The sequence below is a fragment of the Musca autumnalis genome, unplaced genomic scaffold (genome assembly GCF_047663935.1).
Source record: "Musca autumnalis isolate F117 unplaced genomic scaffold, ASM4766393v1 scaffold_1, whole genome shotgun sequence".
In the NCBI taxonomy this organism is placed as follows: domain Eukaryota; kingdom Metazoa; phylum Arthropoda; class Insecta; order Diptera; family Muscidae; genus Musca; species Musca autumnalis.
The window spans coordinates 55,818,449-55,835,367 of record NW_027411644.1 but is presented as its reverse complement, the minus strand read 5'-3'; the positions used below and the strand labels follow the sequence as shown (position 1 = coordinate 55,835,367).

General features: G+C 41.0%; 1 protein-coding gene across 1 annotated transcript in view; it reads right to left on the bottom strand.

Moving 5' to 3' along the window:
- Window positions 1-6,144, bottom strand: part of Cad96Cb (protocadherin Fat 4-like Cad96Ca) — a 62,155-nt gene extending 56,011 nt beyond the window's left edge. Inside the window, exon 1 of the mRNA XM_073963489.1 lies at window positions 4,754-6,144. Within this exon, the coding sequence (XP_073819590.1) occupies window positions 4,754-4,817 (64 nt within the window). The 5' untranslated portion in view covers window positions 4,818-6,144. The remainder of the gene's footprint in view (window positions 1-4,753) is intronic.
- Window positions 6,145-16,919: the final 10,775 nt, after the last annotated feature.

The following is a 16,919-nucleotide window of genomic DNA, read 5'->3' as shown; positions in this document are numbered from 1 at the left end:
TAGTTTTCTCCAACTAAATGCTGCAATCACAACAATTCATTGGAATTGACTTTATTAAGTCATAGATTTTATGGTTATGCGCACAATTACCCACCTAGCTCCTCTAGCTCTATGAGCTATCATGATTGCTGAGAGGGAACTACACACTGCTACTCTTTAACAGCAACCGGTCATTGTGCACCTAGGAAAAACTGTTAAAGCTTAGCTGCGATTAAGTTAATTAGCTAAAACCACCAAAGAGATTATCGAATGGTTTACGAGGATGTTTGTATTTAATTTGTGGTTTAGTGAAAAAATTTTGTTTTTTTTTTGTTCAGAAAAATGTTCAATAATTTTATTTGATTGGTAAAATTTGTTGTAATTGAAAACATTGTTCCGCCTTTCGCCATAATTATAACATTTTCTGTCGTCTCAAAATTTCCAGTGAGAGTTAATCGACGACCATTTTTAGAAAGGGTTAAGAGAGTTCAACAACTACCACTACAGGGAAACACACAACCGTTTGGTAACTGCGGAAAATAGAACAATTCAAAGTCTTCCTGGAGAAGGCCACAAGGCTTACTGTAGAGTAGATAGCTCCCACAGAGGTCTACTGTAGAGTCATCTAGTATAGGATGAGGTCCCTGGGTTCCTCTACTGTAGATAAGATGGCCTTTAAGGTCGTAGGGGGTCCATATGGTCGTCTAATGTAGAGTAGATGGTCCTTGGGATCGTCTACTGCAGAGTAGATGGTCCTTGGGGTCGTCTACTGCAGAGTAGATGGTCCTTGGGGTCGTCTACTGTAGAGTAGATGGCCCTTGGTGTCGTCTACTGTAGAGCAGATGACCCTTGGGGTCGTCTACTGTAGACTAGATGTCCCTTGGGGTCGTCTACTGTAGAGTAGATGGCCCTAGGGGTCGTCTACTGTAGAGTAGATGGCCCTAGGGGTCGTCTACTGTAGAGTAGATGACACTTAGAGTCGTCTACATTAGACTAGATGACTCCTAGGGTAGAGTAGATGACGACTAAGGTCGTCTACTGTAGAGTAAATGGCGTCTATAGTCGTCTACTGCAGAGTACATGGCTCCTATGGTCGTCTACTGTAGAGTAGATGGCCCTTGGGGTCGTCTACTGTAGTATAGATGACCCTTGGGGTCGTCTACTGTAGAGTATATGGCCCTTGGGGTCATCTACTGTAGAGAAGATGGCCCTTGGGGTCGTCTACTGTAGAGTAGATGGCCCTTGGGGTCGTCTACTGTAGAGTAGATGACCCTTGCGGTTGTCGCCCTTGGGGTCGTCTACTGTAGAGTAGATGACACTTAGAGTCGTCTACATTAGACTAGATGACTCCTAGGGTAGAGTAGATGACGACTAAGGTCGTCTACTGTAGAGTAAATGGCGTCTATAGTCGTCTACTGCAGAGTACATGGCTCCTATGGTCGTCTACTGTAGAGTAGATGGCCCTTGGGGTCGCCTACTGTTGAGTAGATGGCTCTTGGGGCCGTCTACTGTAGAGTAGATGGCCCTTGGGGTCGTCTACTGTAGTATAGATGGCCCTTGGGGTCGTCTACTGTAGTGTAGATGGCCCTTGGGGTCGTCTACTGTAGAGTAGATGACCCTTGGGGTCGTCTACTGTAGAGTATATGGCCCTTGGGGTCATCTACTGTAGAGAAGATGGCCCTTGGGGTCGTCTACTGTAGAGTAGATGGCCCTTGGGGTCGTCTACTGTAGAGTAGATGACCCTTGCGGTTGTCGCCCTTGGGGTCGTCTACTGTAGAGTAGATGGTCCTTGGGGTCGTCTACTGTAGAGTAGATGGCTCTTGGGGTCGTCTACTGTAGAGTAGATGGCTCTTGGGGTCGTCTACTGTAGAGTAGATGGCCCTAGGGGTCGTCTACTGTAGAGTAGATGGCCCTTGGTGTCGTCTACTGTAGAGCAGATGACCCTTGGGGTCGTCTACTGTAGAGTATATGGCCCTTGGGGTCGTCTACTGTAGAGTAGATGGCCCTTCGTGTCGCCTACTGTAGAATAGATGGCCCTTGGGGTCGTCTACTGTAGAGTAGATGGCCCTCGGGATCGTCTACTGCAGAGTAGATGGTCCTTGGGGTCGTCTAATGTAGAGTAGATGGCCCTTGGTGTCGTCTACTGTAGAGCAGATGACCCTTGGGGTCGTCTACTGTAGAGTAGATGGCCCGTGGGGTCGTCTACTGTAGAGTAGATGGCCCTTGGGGTCGTCTACTGTAGAGTAGGTGGCCCTTGGGGTCGTCTACTGTAGAGTAGATGGCCCTTGGGGTCGTCTACTGTAGAGTAGATGACCCTTGGGGTCGTCCACTCTAGAGTAGATGGCCCTTGGGGTCGCCTACGGTAGAATAGATGGCCCTTGGGGTCGTCTACTGTAGAGTAGATGGCCCTTGAGGTCGTCTACTGTAGAGTAGATGGCCCTTGAGGTCGTCTACTGTAGAGTAGATGGCCCTTGAGGTCGTCTACTTTAGAGTAGATGGCCCTTGAGGTCGTCTACTGTAGAGTAGATGACACTTAGAGTAGTCTACATTAGACTAGATGACTCCTAGGGCAGAGTAGATGACGACTAAGGTCGTCTACTGTAGAGTAGATGGCGTCTATAGTCGTCTTCTGCAGAGTACATGGCTCCTATGGTCGTCTACTGTAGAGTAGATGGCCCTTGGGGTCGTCTACTGTAGAGTAGATGGCCCTTGGGGTCGCCTACTGTTAAGTAGATGGCCCTTGGAGTCGTCTACTGTAGAGTAGATGGCCCTTGGGGTCATCTACTGTTGGGTAGATGGCCCGTGGGGTTGTCTACTGTAGAGTGGATGGCCATTGGGGTCGTCTACTGTAGAGTAGATGGCTCTTGGGGTCGTCTACTGTAGAGTAGATGGCCCTTGGGGTCGTCTACTGTAGAGTAGATGGCCCTAGGGGTCGTCTACTGTAGAGTAGATGGCCCTTCGTGTCGCCTACAGTAGAATAGATGGCCCTTGGGGTCGTCTACTGTAGAGTAGATGGCCTTCAGTTCGTCTACTGTAGAGTAGATGGCCCTAGGGGTCGTCTATTGTAGAGTAGATGGCCATGTGTAGAGCAAATGGCCGTTGGGGTCATTTACCTTGAGTAGATGGCCCTTGGGGTCGTCTACGGTAGAGTATATGGCCCTTGGGGTCGTCTACTGTAGAGTAGATGACCCTTGAGGTCGTCTACTGTAGAGTAGATGACCCTTGAGGTCGTCTAGTTTAGAGTAGATGGCTCTTGAGGTCGTCTACTGTAGAGTAGATGACACTTAGAGTAGTCTACATTAGACTAGATGACTCCTAGGGCAGAGTAGATGACGACTAAGGTCGTCTACCGTAGAGTAGATGGCGTCTATAGTCGTCTACTGTAGAGTACATGGCTCCTATGGTCGTCTACTGTAGAGTAGATGGCCCTTGGGGTCGTCTACTGTAGAGTAGATGGCCCTTGGGGTCGTCTACTGTAGAGTAGATGGCCCTTGGGGTCGCCTACTGTTAAGTAGATGGCCCTTGGGGTCATCTACTGTAGGGTAGATGGCCCGTGGGGTTGTCTACTTCAGAGTGGATGGCCATTGGGGTCGTCTACTGTAGAGTAGATGGCTCTTGGGGTCGTCTACTGTAGAGTAGATGGCCCTTGGGGTCGTCTACTGTAGAGTATATGGCCCTTGGGGTCGTCTACTGTAGAGTAGATGGCCCTTCGTGTCGCCTACTGTAGAATAGATGGCCCTTGGGGTCGTCTACTGTAGAGTAGATGCCCTTCAGTTCGTCTATTGTAGAGTAGATGGCCATGTGTAGAGCAAATGGCCGTTGGGGTCATTTACCTTGAGTAGATGGCCCTTGGGGTCGTCTACTGTAGAGTATATGGCCCTTGGGGTCGTCTACTGTAGAGTAGATGGCCCTTGGGGTCGTCTACTGTAGAGTAGATGGCCCTTGGGGTCGTCTACTGTAGAGTAGATGGCCCTTCAGGTCGTCTACTGTAGAGTAGATGACCCTTGAGGTCGTCTACTGTAGAGTAGATGGCCCTTGAGGTCCTCTACTGTAGAGTAGATGACCCTTGGTGTCGTCTACTGTAGAGTAGATGGTCCTTGGTGTCGTCTACTGTAGAGTAGATGGCCCTTGAAGTCGTCTATGTGAAGAGTAGATGGCCCTTGGGTCGTCTACTGCAGAGTAGATGGCCCTTGGGATCGTCTACTGTAGAGTAGATGATAGAGTAGATGGCTCTTAGGGTCGTCTACTGTAGAGTAGATGGCCCTTGGGATCGTCTACTGTAGAATAGATGGCCCTTGGGGTCGTCTACTGTAGAGTAGATGGCCCCTATGGTAGGATATATGGCCCCTTCAGTCGTCCACATTAGACTAGACGACCCCTAGGGTAGAGTAGATAACCTCTAAGGTCGTCTAGTGTAGAGTAAATGGCGTCTAGAGTCGTCTACCTGCAGAGTAAATTGGTCCTATGGTCGTCTACTGAAAAGTAGATGTTTCCTGGGATTGTCGACTGTATAGTATATGGCCCTTATCTTCGGATCACGTATGAAGGAACCAAGGGTGAGCATGAGTACAATAGGAAAATAACACAGTGCCTTCTTAGAGAAGACCACAAGATCTTCTTATAGAATATCATAAGGTAAAGACCACAAGAAGACCTTGTCGTCCTCTATCTGAAGACATTGCAAAAAGAGTGATTTTTTAGGGTGTTTTAATTGGGCTGATTGACTGTAAAAACATCACGAATGTGTTTATTATGAAAAAAAGTTTCAACTTACCATCAATTTGTAGTATAAGGCATATTAGGCCCACGGCTATGATCCAATGATATATAATCCACATTTTAAATTCTCTGTTATTAACTCCAAATGGCGAGAGGTGTAGACGATTATCACTTATAGCTGAAACACGTTGTTAAACACTTAAAGACACCCAAGTTGGCGAACACTTGTTGTCCTTAATTTCGGACAAAGTATTTCCTCTGTTGCAACACTTTTTTCGAACACCGCAGATAGATTTTTGCGACACTCAATTTTGTTTTAATTTTTTGTTAAATAATTATGGTAATAACTAATCACAATCACGGCCAACAGCGAGCGGTAACATGACAACAATTTCAACATAATTGTAAGTTAAATATGTTGCAAGTGGCACACGAAGTAATACACACACATTCACACATAACAACTTGCAACCTTTGTTTTAGTTATTATTATTTTTTTTGTAGAAAAATATCTGTATTTTGTTATAGAAACCTCTCGTGTTTTGCTGTTGATTTTTGTCCGACGATAGTGGCTGTGGTGGCAATGACGTTAAAAATCTCCCCGCTTTAAGTGGAGACACACTTTCTGTTATGACACTGAGACAAGGTTGTGGCGATGCCGTTCGTGTTAATAGATATGGGAGTTGTTTTAAACGTTTTCATTCAAAGACAAGTTCAAACCGCTTAACAAATGCAACAGGCAGCAGCTTGCAACATCATAACTGTGGCAGTTTGCGGCAGCATTATTTGCAAGTCAACATAAAACATATTTTTTCTCGTGTGGAGTGAGAAGTAGAGAGGGGAGATTGCTGTGATGACGTTTATGATGGTGTTAAAGTGGTTATGTTTTGGCAAAACACCTACCTTGGCGTTGCCATTGCTACTAAACCGCTAAGAATAAGAGCTGAAGTGTTTCACAATTGTAGCACACAAGCGGCCGAAGAATTAGAAGAAGAAGTTACTGTTCTAGTTAGTAAGTAAGTATTCTTCTTTTTGTAGTTGATATTGTAAATGTTTCACATATCTCCACGTATCTTACTCTATATTTTTGTGGGTTTATTTTTTTTTTTAGTTATTGCTGTTTTTACGGACGTTTTTTGTTTTTGTTGTAAGTTTAGTTGGCTCGTTTGTTGTTTATTTAGATATTTTGTTAGTTGGAGGTTTTCCGTCTTTATGTTACCTTTTTTATTCTAACTTTTTTTATTATTTTTCACTTCTTCTTCAAATTGTCTGTCTATGGTTTTAGTTTGTTTTTTTCATATCAGATGTTCCACTAAGAATCGCATTTACGTATTTGGTTCAACACTTAGTTTTTTACATTACCGGCATTTGGATCTGTTTTTGTTTTCGTTGAAAGATTCAAATCAGTTTTAAATGTTTTAGTTGTGAAATTTACATACATACATTCTGAAAGTGTTATGAAATAAGAACATGATATTATTTAGGTATATACAATTAAAATAATGACGTTATACCACACACATATTAAGACCATATCCGTTTGAGACCGTCCGTTCGTCAGGCTGGTACACAAGATAACTACCGAGAGAAGTAACTCATTTGGCCCAATCGCTGTTCATCGTGGATAGAAGACCTCTTAAATTTGTCTTAAGGACGTCAATAGAAAAAATACCTTAACGTTCTTCTGATGATAACACTCCGATTAAGATATTCTCTAGATAGACGAACTCTTAAGGTCTTTTACGGATAGACGAACTCTTAAGGCCTAATATAGACAAAAAACCCATTACGGCTTACTATAGACAGAAGACCTCTTAAGAAGACCTCTAAAGGTCGTATATAGCTGAACGGTCTTCTGTACATAAAAAACCTCTTAAGGTTTTCTATACTTAGAAGACATCTTAAGGTCTTCTATAAATAGAAGACCTCTTAGGACTTCTATAGTTATATAACCTTTTAAGGTCTGCTATAGAAAGAAGACCTGTTAAGTTCTTCTATTGAAAGGCCTCTTGAGGGTTTCTATAGAAAGAAGATCTTTTTAGGTCTTCTATAGAAAGAATACCTCTTGACGTCTTCTATAAATAAAAAGCTTTTTAATTTCGTCTATAGAAAGAAGACATGTTATGGTCTTCTATAGAAAAAAGAAAACCTTTTAAGGTCTTCCATAGAAAGAAGAGGAAGACCTGTTATGGCCTTCTATAGAAAGAAAACCTCTTGAGGTCTACTATTGAAAGAAATCCTCTTAAGGTCTTCTATAGGAAGAAACCCTCTTAAGGTCTTCTATAGAATAAGATGAAGACCTGTTATGGCCTTATATTAGCCCAGTCAAAATAGACATGCGTATAAGGGGGAAATACCAAAAATTCCACAAAGTTGAATTTTGGTGGAAAGCTAGGTTTAGCCATTAGAAGCAACATCGTAAAAAGTCCCCATGGATCCCATGTGTGCAAAAAAAGTTATTCGGGGTCAAAAGACAAATTTTGTAATTTTTCTTTGGTTTTTTGATCGTATCTCGAAAACAGTAAGATTTTTCAAAAATATGCTAAAGAGAAAGCTGTAGATTATAAAATTTTTGTACGAAATCGGTTTTTATATAATTGAAATCAGAGCTACGGTTCCCGAGATATGGGTCACGCAATATAGAAAATGCAAGCAATTTTTTGTCACGTGTGCCGTAGTTTGCATGGCGCGATAGTTTTATAATTATTTATTTACGAAACTGTAGTTTCTATCAAGAAATGCCTAAAGAGAAAAATGTTTTCAATAAGACTACTCTTGACAATAAACGCCTATGAGGTATCGTTCTTACGATACGAGTCTAACAATACACGGAATACACTTATTACCACCTAAGAGGAAATTAACCTTACGGGATTATTTTACAGTTGTTTTGAAAACTGTAGGTTCTGGTAAAAAGTGATTAAAGAAAAGGTTATAGACTATTCTGCAAGAATGGTCTTTACGGCCTCTCCCTTAGACTTACCGTTCTTGAGATATGAGTTAAACAACACAAAATATTTCTATCCTAAAGTCTTCTATAGAAAGAAGGTTTAGGCCTTCTATGCTATGAATATCTGTTAAGGTCTTCTATAGATTGAAGACCACTTGCGGTCTTTCATAGATCGATCTTCTACAGATATACGACCTCTTAATTTCTTTTAAATATAGAAGTACTCTTAAGTTCGAATATAAATAGAAGTTCCATAAGGTCTTCTGTAGATATGAGGACCCACAACTTATTTTAAAGATAGAAGATCCAGGTGTTCTTCTTGTTAATATTCTTCCAAACATATATCAAGTTCGGAGATGGATTATATCTGTCCTCTCCATCTGGTGCCTCCACCAACAAATTCAACAATTTTGATAAAAGGTGGTTTAAGGCATTTTCAAGAGTCGTCTTCGATTACAATGACGTGTGTTTTTTGTCGTGCGTAATGACCCAAAGCTCTAAAACCACCTGACGAAACCAATTGTATGAAATTACTTATTAACACTATAAATTACAAATTAAACAAGTAAAAAAGTATCAGTCGGCTTTGCCGACAGAGATATACCCTCAGCCTGTGTGAATTGAAACGTCCATATATAGACAATATCGAATCTACGTTTTACGGATTTTGTAGCCCTTTTTGAAATTTGCCGACAAAAATATGAAGATCAAAAGTGTTGCGGAGGATGTACTTTAAGCAATGGGCCGACATAGTCCATATTGGAAGTGGGTCTTATTTTGGGATTCAATCCTTTTGATAGATTTTGTCCCCGCCAGTCATTTCAGTTGGACACGGTATAACTTAGAGGTTTTGGGCATGATGTCAGGAAGCATGAACTTGTCCACGAAAAACATAAAGAGGGAGATACCGGAAAGGTGCGCACCGATAGTGCCAATCTTCAAACTTAGTTTGGACTAAATCCGTTCGAGAGTAATCGTACGCATAGGGCCATACAGCTTTCGGGCTATTTCCTCAGGAAATATGGACTTGCCTCTAAAAGAACTTGCGGCCCTGTAATGGGGACAGCGAATACAAGTTGTTCCAACAAAGATAAAAGCGATCCGAGAGCAGGTCCTAAACTGAACTTTTCCGAATTTTGTGTGGGAGGTACCCGAAGGAGTGGAGCGATAGAGTTCATATTGGAACCTCGTCTATGTCTGGTAGAAATTTCACGATGTGCAAAGTATGGACCAAATCGATTAATCTCTTCAAGAGTTCTCGTGCGCACAAATTTTCCGAACATTTTCGAATTTTTGTGGGGGAGGTTCCTGAAGGAGTGGACCGATATGGCCCATCTACGAACTTACACTAAGTTTGGACAAAATATTACGAAAGCCAAATTTTGGACCAAATCGGCTCACCCGTTCGAGAGTTATCGTGCGCACCAGCTAGCCAGACAGACAGACGGACAGAGATTGCTAAATCAACTCCAAATTGTCTGAAACACATTTCGTCCAAACATACTTGGGGTCTAAAACCATTATTTCGATGAGACACATTTTGCCCGTACGAAAGTGTATATACCCTCGTTAGCATAAATGCTCAGGGTATAAAAATCCAAAATAAGCTCACAACAAACAGGAAACAGCTATCTCTTGCTTAACGGCGCAATTTCAAGATAAAGTTGCCAAAGAAGGAATACATTGGTAAAGATCCACAAAGTGAGTAGGGATACGTAAAATCGATTAATCGATTATTAGCCGCAAAATTTCTGAAAGTCGTAGTCGACTATTGACTGTGCGAAAACCGGATAATCGATTATTCTTAATCCACTTTCGAAAGACGGAGTCAACTATTATTCGTAGTCGACCATTAGTCGTAGTGTATTATTATTCGTAGTCGACTATTAATCGTGGATGACTATTAGTCGTAGTTGATTATTGGATAGTCGTAGTGCTAAAACCGCGTAATGGACGGTACTTTTTTATTCATCACGGATCGCATCAATGGAAATGGTCGATTATATTCGACTATAATCGGTTTTCGGCGGTTAAGGAATAATCGAAAGTCGACTTTTAGTACATTCCCAAATAATCGACTAACCGAAAATCGAGTTTTAAGTTTTTCACGAAAATCGTATAATCGAAAAATCGATTATTGCTTTCCACTGCGTATCCCTAAAAGTGAGCTCGAACATGAAGAAAGTGCAGAACGACTGCAGCACATGGGGATTCTAAGAAGAAATTCCGCAACCGGCAAAAAAAGAGGGCTGCGGATAGTGACAAGGCACAAAGGTGGCCAAGAAACTCTACTACCCAAAACCATCTTCAAGCCATCGAGAAAACGGCCAACAACAAGATCTTTGATCGTCTACTGTAGGAGTATGATTCAATCGGTATTAATGAGACATATCCCCTTGGGTTACAATTTGCTCGGGATACCAAAGATATTGTAAGAAGCATAATACCTCATTGGGAAAACGGCAAATTCACGCTGGTGAAGATAAAACAAATTCCTCAACCAAATAACGTGTTCGTGTACGTCAGAGTTTTGGGGCACCAAGTTCGAGATAGAACGCAACCTAGATTGAAATCAGCTCCTCTTAAGAAGCCCGTTTACTAAAGAATCAATTAAAGAGGTTATTCAGAGAAACCACCAGGTGGAGCAAATTAACACATACATAATATACATAACGGAACATTCGACTATTCATAACAAGGCCGCTGGTCTAATCCATATAAACTACTAACATTTTATACCCTCTACCATAGTATGGAGGGTATATTAAGTATGTATTTCCGTTTGTAACGCATTGAAATACTCATTTGCGACCCTATAAAGTATATAAAAGGGTGTTTTTTTAAGCAAGATAGAACTTTAAATTGTAAAAAGTAACACAAAAAATTAAATTTTGATGAAACTTTTTTTTATTTGTTTCAGTATACTCTGACAAATCATCATGAATAGACTCACGCTTGAACAACGCTACGAAATTATCCAAATTTACTTTGAAAATCTGTCGTCGATTCGCGCAACTTATAGACGACTTCGTCATTTGTATGGCGTTCAGCGATGAGGCGCATTTTTGGCTTAACGGGTTTGTTAATAAGCAAAATTGCCGCATATGGAGTAAGACCAATCCACAAGAGACCCTACAGACTCCATTACATCAAAAAAAAAAAAAAAAAAAATGCACCGTATGGTGCGGTTTTCACGCTGGTGGCATCATCGGACCATATTTCTTCAAAAATGAGGCCGGAGCTCGCGTTACGGTCAATGGAGATCGTTACCGCACCATGATCAATGATTTTTTGTTTGAAAATATGGATGACATTGATCCGGAGGAGATGTGGTCTCAACAGGATGGCGCTACGTGCCATACGCCGAATGTAACCATCAACTTATTGAAATCAAAATTTGGCGATAAGTTGATTTCGAGAAGTGGACCTGTCAATTGGCCTCCAAGGTCGTGCGATTTGACACCTCTCGATTATTTCCTGTGGGGCTACGTGAAGTCACTGGTTTATGCTGATAAATCAGCAACAATTGATGCCTTGGAGGCCAGCATTTTTCGTGTTATTCGTGACATACGGCCAGCAGTGCTCGAAAAAGTGGCCAAAAATTGGACGTCCAGAATGCACTTCGTCAAGAACAGCCGCGGTGCCCATATGCCCGAAATCATTTTCAAATGTTAATGTCAGGTATTGATCTTTCGAATAAAAAAAAATTTGATTACAATTTAATTTTTTGTGTTATTTTTTACAATTTCAAGTTCTTTCGGCCTTAAAAAACACCCTTTACATATTCTTGATCAGGTTAAAATTCTGAGTCGATCTGGTAATCACTCTAGCATCCACAAAAATGCAGATAGGACTCTGAAATTTTGGGAAGATGCGTCTTTTGTTTGCAGGCAGGTCAAGTTCCATGATGGGCTATATCGGTCCACGTTTTGGTATAGCCCCCATATAACGGTAACACCCAATTTGACATTTACATTTTGACATTTAGGGTTCCTAGTGATCAACAAATTTATATTCCAAAAATTATGGGCATAGGTCCTGCCGATTTTCGGCATTTTGAGGATTTTAGCAGCAATTTTTAACCGAACTAGCTGTAAAAGATGGCACAAAATCGTTTGTTTTCTTTTCACTCATCGGATCGTATTGAATTTTTTAAATCAGACATTTCAACTTTTCTGCGGACATGAAATTAATTTTTATAATTCGCCACACAAGCCTATCCTTCTACGAAATTTTAGACTTCAGAAAATCCGAGAACTCAACACAACATTCTAAAAATCATAAATTGTGTGTAAATACAATCGGACCTCATTTATCCGTAAAGGTCGGGACCGGAGGCATTATGGATAATCGATTTTCCCGAATAATGTGTTTTTCATATATTTTCAATAAAAACTAAACGTTATTGCAAATCTTTAAAAATACGGGGAATTTTAATGTGAAGTTTTACAGATTGAAACTGTTCTGAAATAATTCATTTGTCCATTGAAATATGGTCAAATTGTTTATAATCCCGGACCATAAACATTTTCACGGTTAATCGGTGTATAATGAACTAAAATGTCTGCGGTTTCCTTTACCGGATAATAAAGGTTTACGGATACTCGATTCCCGAAAAATTTAAAAATGGACTGTACCAAACACATTTTGAAATTCTTTCAAATCTACAAAGGTTCTAACTTCGATTGAATATATTATATCAAAGTAAGGACACTATATTTAAATAAATCTGTACAAAACCGATTTCTCCCATCATCTTAAATTCAACCAAAATCGGCTTCATAGCATATTATAAGACCTTTTGTTAAATATACGGCTTCATGCCAAAACTGTCCTACTAAAAATCTTTGGTAGAAAAATTAAGTCTCGGCCATGAAATGACGAATTTTCCATTTTCTCCATAATCAAAAGTCGACTTTAAATTTTTGACTTTTCAATGCAAAAATTCGGAACGTTCATCGATACGTCTAAAGAAAATACGGGTTTTTATTATAAGGACAATATTCCCCAAAAGGGACCGGCGTTGTATTTAATTCGTCGGTGTCATGCTTAAGTGTTCCATACGTCATTTTTGACTTTTTGAGATATAGGTGGTTTCTAGGGTTTTCCGGTATGCTCTTTCTGAATTTCTAGTCGGCTTTCTCCTATCTGCTCCAGTTTCCGAGATATCCACGCCTCGACGGGAAAGCATCAACATTTTTCAGTTATAAAATAAATATTTTAAAAACTTACTAGTTTCAAAACACATTTCAAAAATCAGAATTATAATTTTCGGTCTAGAAGTATTTAATTTATTGAGTCAAAGATGGAAAATTTTTTTGTCACTTTGTTCTATGCGATTTACAATATTTCACATTTGGAACAAATCGACAAAAATTCTTTTTTTAAAAAAATCTCTATAACTTTTATATTCCAATACATATTCCTCTAAATTTTTGTTAATATGTTCCATATACTATTATTAATATTTCAAGTCAAAAATATAAATATTTGCTTTAGCCAGCTCCACACAGTGGTGACTCAAAACATTAAAATGCGATTATCTCAAAACAGGCAAATGGCGTATGGAACACTTAAGCATGACACCGACGAATTGGTTATAACCCTAATATACATGGCTATCCAAACAAAACAGAAGAGGTATTTATTTGATAAATTTAAAAGAAATCCAACAATTCAAAAGAGCTGAATGACGGCAATATTTTGTAACCCTCTTCTTCTACGAAATAGTTTGTCTTGAATTAATTTCAATTCGAAAAATAGGCTGTTTCCAAATAAATTATAGTATTATTGACACAATTTGTCAGAACAATTGAATTACACCTAATCTGAAAGACTATTTTCATGGTATTTGCATAGAAAGTAAGAAAAGTGGAACACCGCTTCATCAAAGCAACAAACAAATTTGACACAGAGAAAAGAAGAAATCGTAATTTGTGGTAATTTTAGGCTTCGTTCAACTTCGTTCAACAAAAATAAACATCTTGATTAGGGAATAAAAACAAATAAAACTACAATATCCATAGTCTTTGACTGCACAAAAAAAAAAAAAAACACAATATCAATAAGTGGTGGGTGGGCCTAAGTGTCCTATGAAACCATTCCTAATTTAAAAAAGAAACAGCTTTTTGTAGGTGACAAAAGCAGTTTTAAAACTTTTCCGGAAAAATTGTTAGGCTTTTGTTGGGTGTGGATCTATTTATATCACTGACAGATCCCATCCTTCACATATTACAAGAACACAAATTGGGCGGGGGTTTTGCAACTTTCACCTGTAACAGATACCACAAAGACTATCTGCAGAAAAACCAGGGCAAAACTGTACTTTTGTGCAGGAGATGTATGGCGGAGTGGCCTTAAATATTGAGTCATTTCAAGGTTCATATCTCGAGAACCGAAGCTTTCTCTAAAACAAAGTATACTGTTGTTGTCATGATCACACAAAATGTATGGTTGTTTCAACAATATAAACCTTTAGGACCACAAAGACTATTTCGGTAAAAATTACTAAAGGATTTTTGAACAGCTCTAAAACTTATTCAAAAATTGTTGTAGTTGTGTTTCCACGCTCGGAAAGAATGCGACTTCAAATGGGTGCGTCCGAAGTGACCTGGCGGTCAAATGAGTGAACATTGCTGGGGAACTAAAGAGGTGTAGAGCACCGCGGGGCCAGTTTTCACACCCTGGATTTTATTGTACCGTATTACCAAACCTAGTAAGATTTGGGGAGGCTACAATATTCATTGTGCAATTGCGCTAATAATTCTCCGGGAGTTGTACTTTTTCTAGTACATTATGCATACTGTCATCTAAGATGGCGCTGTCTACTGCGTCTGGATGAATAACATTTAGTTCTGCAGTATAAGCTTGTTAATCTAGAGAACCTTTCTTGTATCTTTGTTCCTCTCTCTCTCTCTCTAGACGATGATTATTTCACCTTACTTGCCTCGGTGAAGGGAAGGAAGATTGTGTAGTATATGTTTGAGTGTTATCGGCTTAGTCAATAATGTCACCTGTCGATAACACCCAAACTGACACTGTATCTGCTCCATTTCGTTGTATTCATGTACGGCAATAATCTTCGCCTACTCAGAAAAATATTCCTGATCCTTAGCTTGTGGCAGATAGTTGTAGCATGTTCGGATGATCAGAATAGGCTGTTGAATGTGACCCGTAATATCTTGGGGTAATAGGAGGATGGAATTCTTACTCCATCGACGTGTACATTTAAGGAGCTACCCATATATACTGTTTATGTGGTGAGGAGTTCGGCTGTCGATTTATCAGCTGATAATACCAGGTTCCTTGAGTGCTAGTAACTAATAAGGTTAGCGTTATAGTTATGTCGTTTACAGCAGAAATCATTTACAATTGGACCTGAATTCATGATCCGCATAATAGACAATCCGATGATTGTGGAAGTTCAAAATGGTACAGGCTAAAACATTCCGGATATATCACCCCATCCTAAGGAACTCCCCGTTTTACTCCACGTGGCTTCCACAATAATAAAGAAATAAATAGTATAAGACCTTAGGGTCTAATACTCTTCAGTAGATGACGCAAGTAGAGATCATTTAGGGTCTAATACTCTTTAGTAGAAGACCCTAATGGTCTACTGCAAGACCTTTAGGTTCCACCACATCACAGTAGAGTACCCTTTGGATCCACTACACCACAGCAGAGGACTTTTAACCCGAAGATATACTATTCTATAGTAAGGGGCCCTTAAGGTCCACTACCGATTTACGGCCCAATACTCTACGGTGGAGGGTCCACTACTTGAATATAGAGAAACCTTAACGTGTACTACTCGGAAATGGAGGAACACTGTACCTTAGAGGGACTTAAGGATCCACTACTCTATAGTAGAGGAACCTCAGGGTCCACTATTGTACAGTAGATGACCCTCAGGGTCCACCCCGAAGATATACTATTCTATAGTAAGTGGCACTTAAGGTCCACTACAGATTTAGGGCCCAATACTCTATGGTGGAGGGTGCACTACTTGAATATAGATAACCCTTAAGGTGAACAACTCGAAAGTGGAGGAACACTGTACCATAGAGGAACTTCAGGGTCCACTACTCTAAAGAAGAGGAACTTCAGGGTCCACAACTCTACAGTAGAGGACCCTCAGGGTCCACTACTCTACAGTAGAGGACCCTCAGGGTCCACTACTCTATAATAGAGGAACCTCAGGGTCCACTACTCTACAGTAGAGGACCCTCAGGGTCCACTACTCTATAATAGAGGAACCTCAGGGTCCACTACTCTACAGTAGAGGATCCTCAGGGTCCACTACGCTATAGTAGAGGACCCTCAGGTTCCACTACTCTAAAGTAGAGGGCCCTCAGGGTCCACTACTCTACAGTAGAGGACCCTCAGGTCCACTACTCTACAGTAGAGGACCCTCAGGTCCACTACTCTACAGTAGAGGTCCACTATTCTACAGTAGATGACCCTCAGGGTCCACTACTCTACAGTAGAGGACTCTCAGGGTCCACTAATCTACAGTAGAGGACCCTCAGGGTCCACTACTCTACAGTAGAGGTCCACTAATCTACAGTAGAGGACCCTCAGGGTCCACTACTCTACAGTAGAGAACCCTCAGGGTCTACTACTCTACAGTAGAGGACCCTCAGGGTCTACTACTCTACAGTAGAGGGCAATCAGGGTCCACTACTCTACAGTAGAGGGCAATCAGGATCCACTACTCTACAGTATAGGACCAATACTTTATAGTAGAGGACCCTCAGGGTCCACTACTCTACAGTAGAGGACCCTCAGGGTCCACTACTCTACAGTAGAGGACCCTCAGGGTCCACTACTCGCAGATAGAGGACCCTCAGGGTCCACTATTCTACAGTAGAGGACCCTCAGGGTCCACTACTCTACAGTAGAGGACCCTCAGGGTCCACTACTCTACAGTAGAGGACCCTCAGGGTCCACTACTCTACAGTAGAGGACCCTCAGGGTCCACTACTCTACAGTAGAGGACCCTCAGGGTCCACTATTCTACAGTAGAGGACCCTCAGGGTCCTCAATTCTACAGTATAGGACCCTCAGGGTCCACTACTCTACAGTAGAGGACCCTCAGGGTCCACAACTCTACAGTAGAGGACCCTCAGGGTCCACTACTCTACATTAGAGAACCCGCAGGGTCCACTATTCTACTGTAGAGGACCCTCAGGATCCACTACTCCACAGTAGAGGACCATTAGCATCCACTACTCCACAGTAGAGGACCCTTAGTGTCCACAGCAGAGGA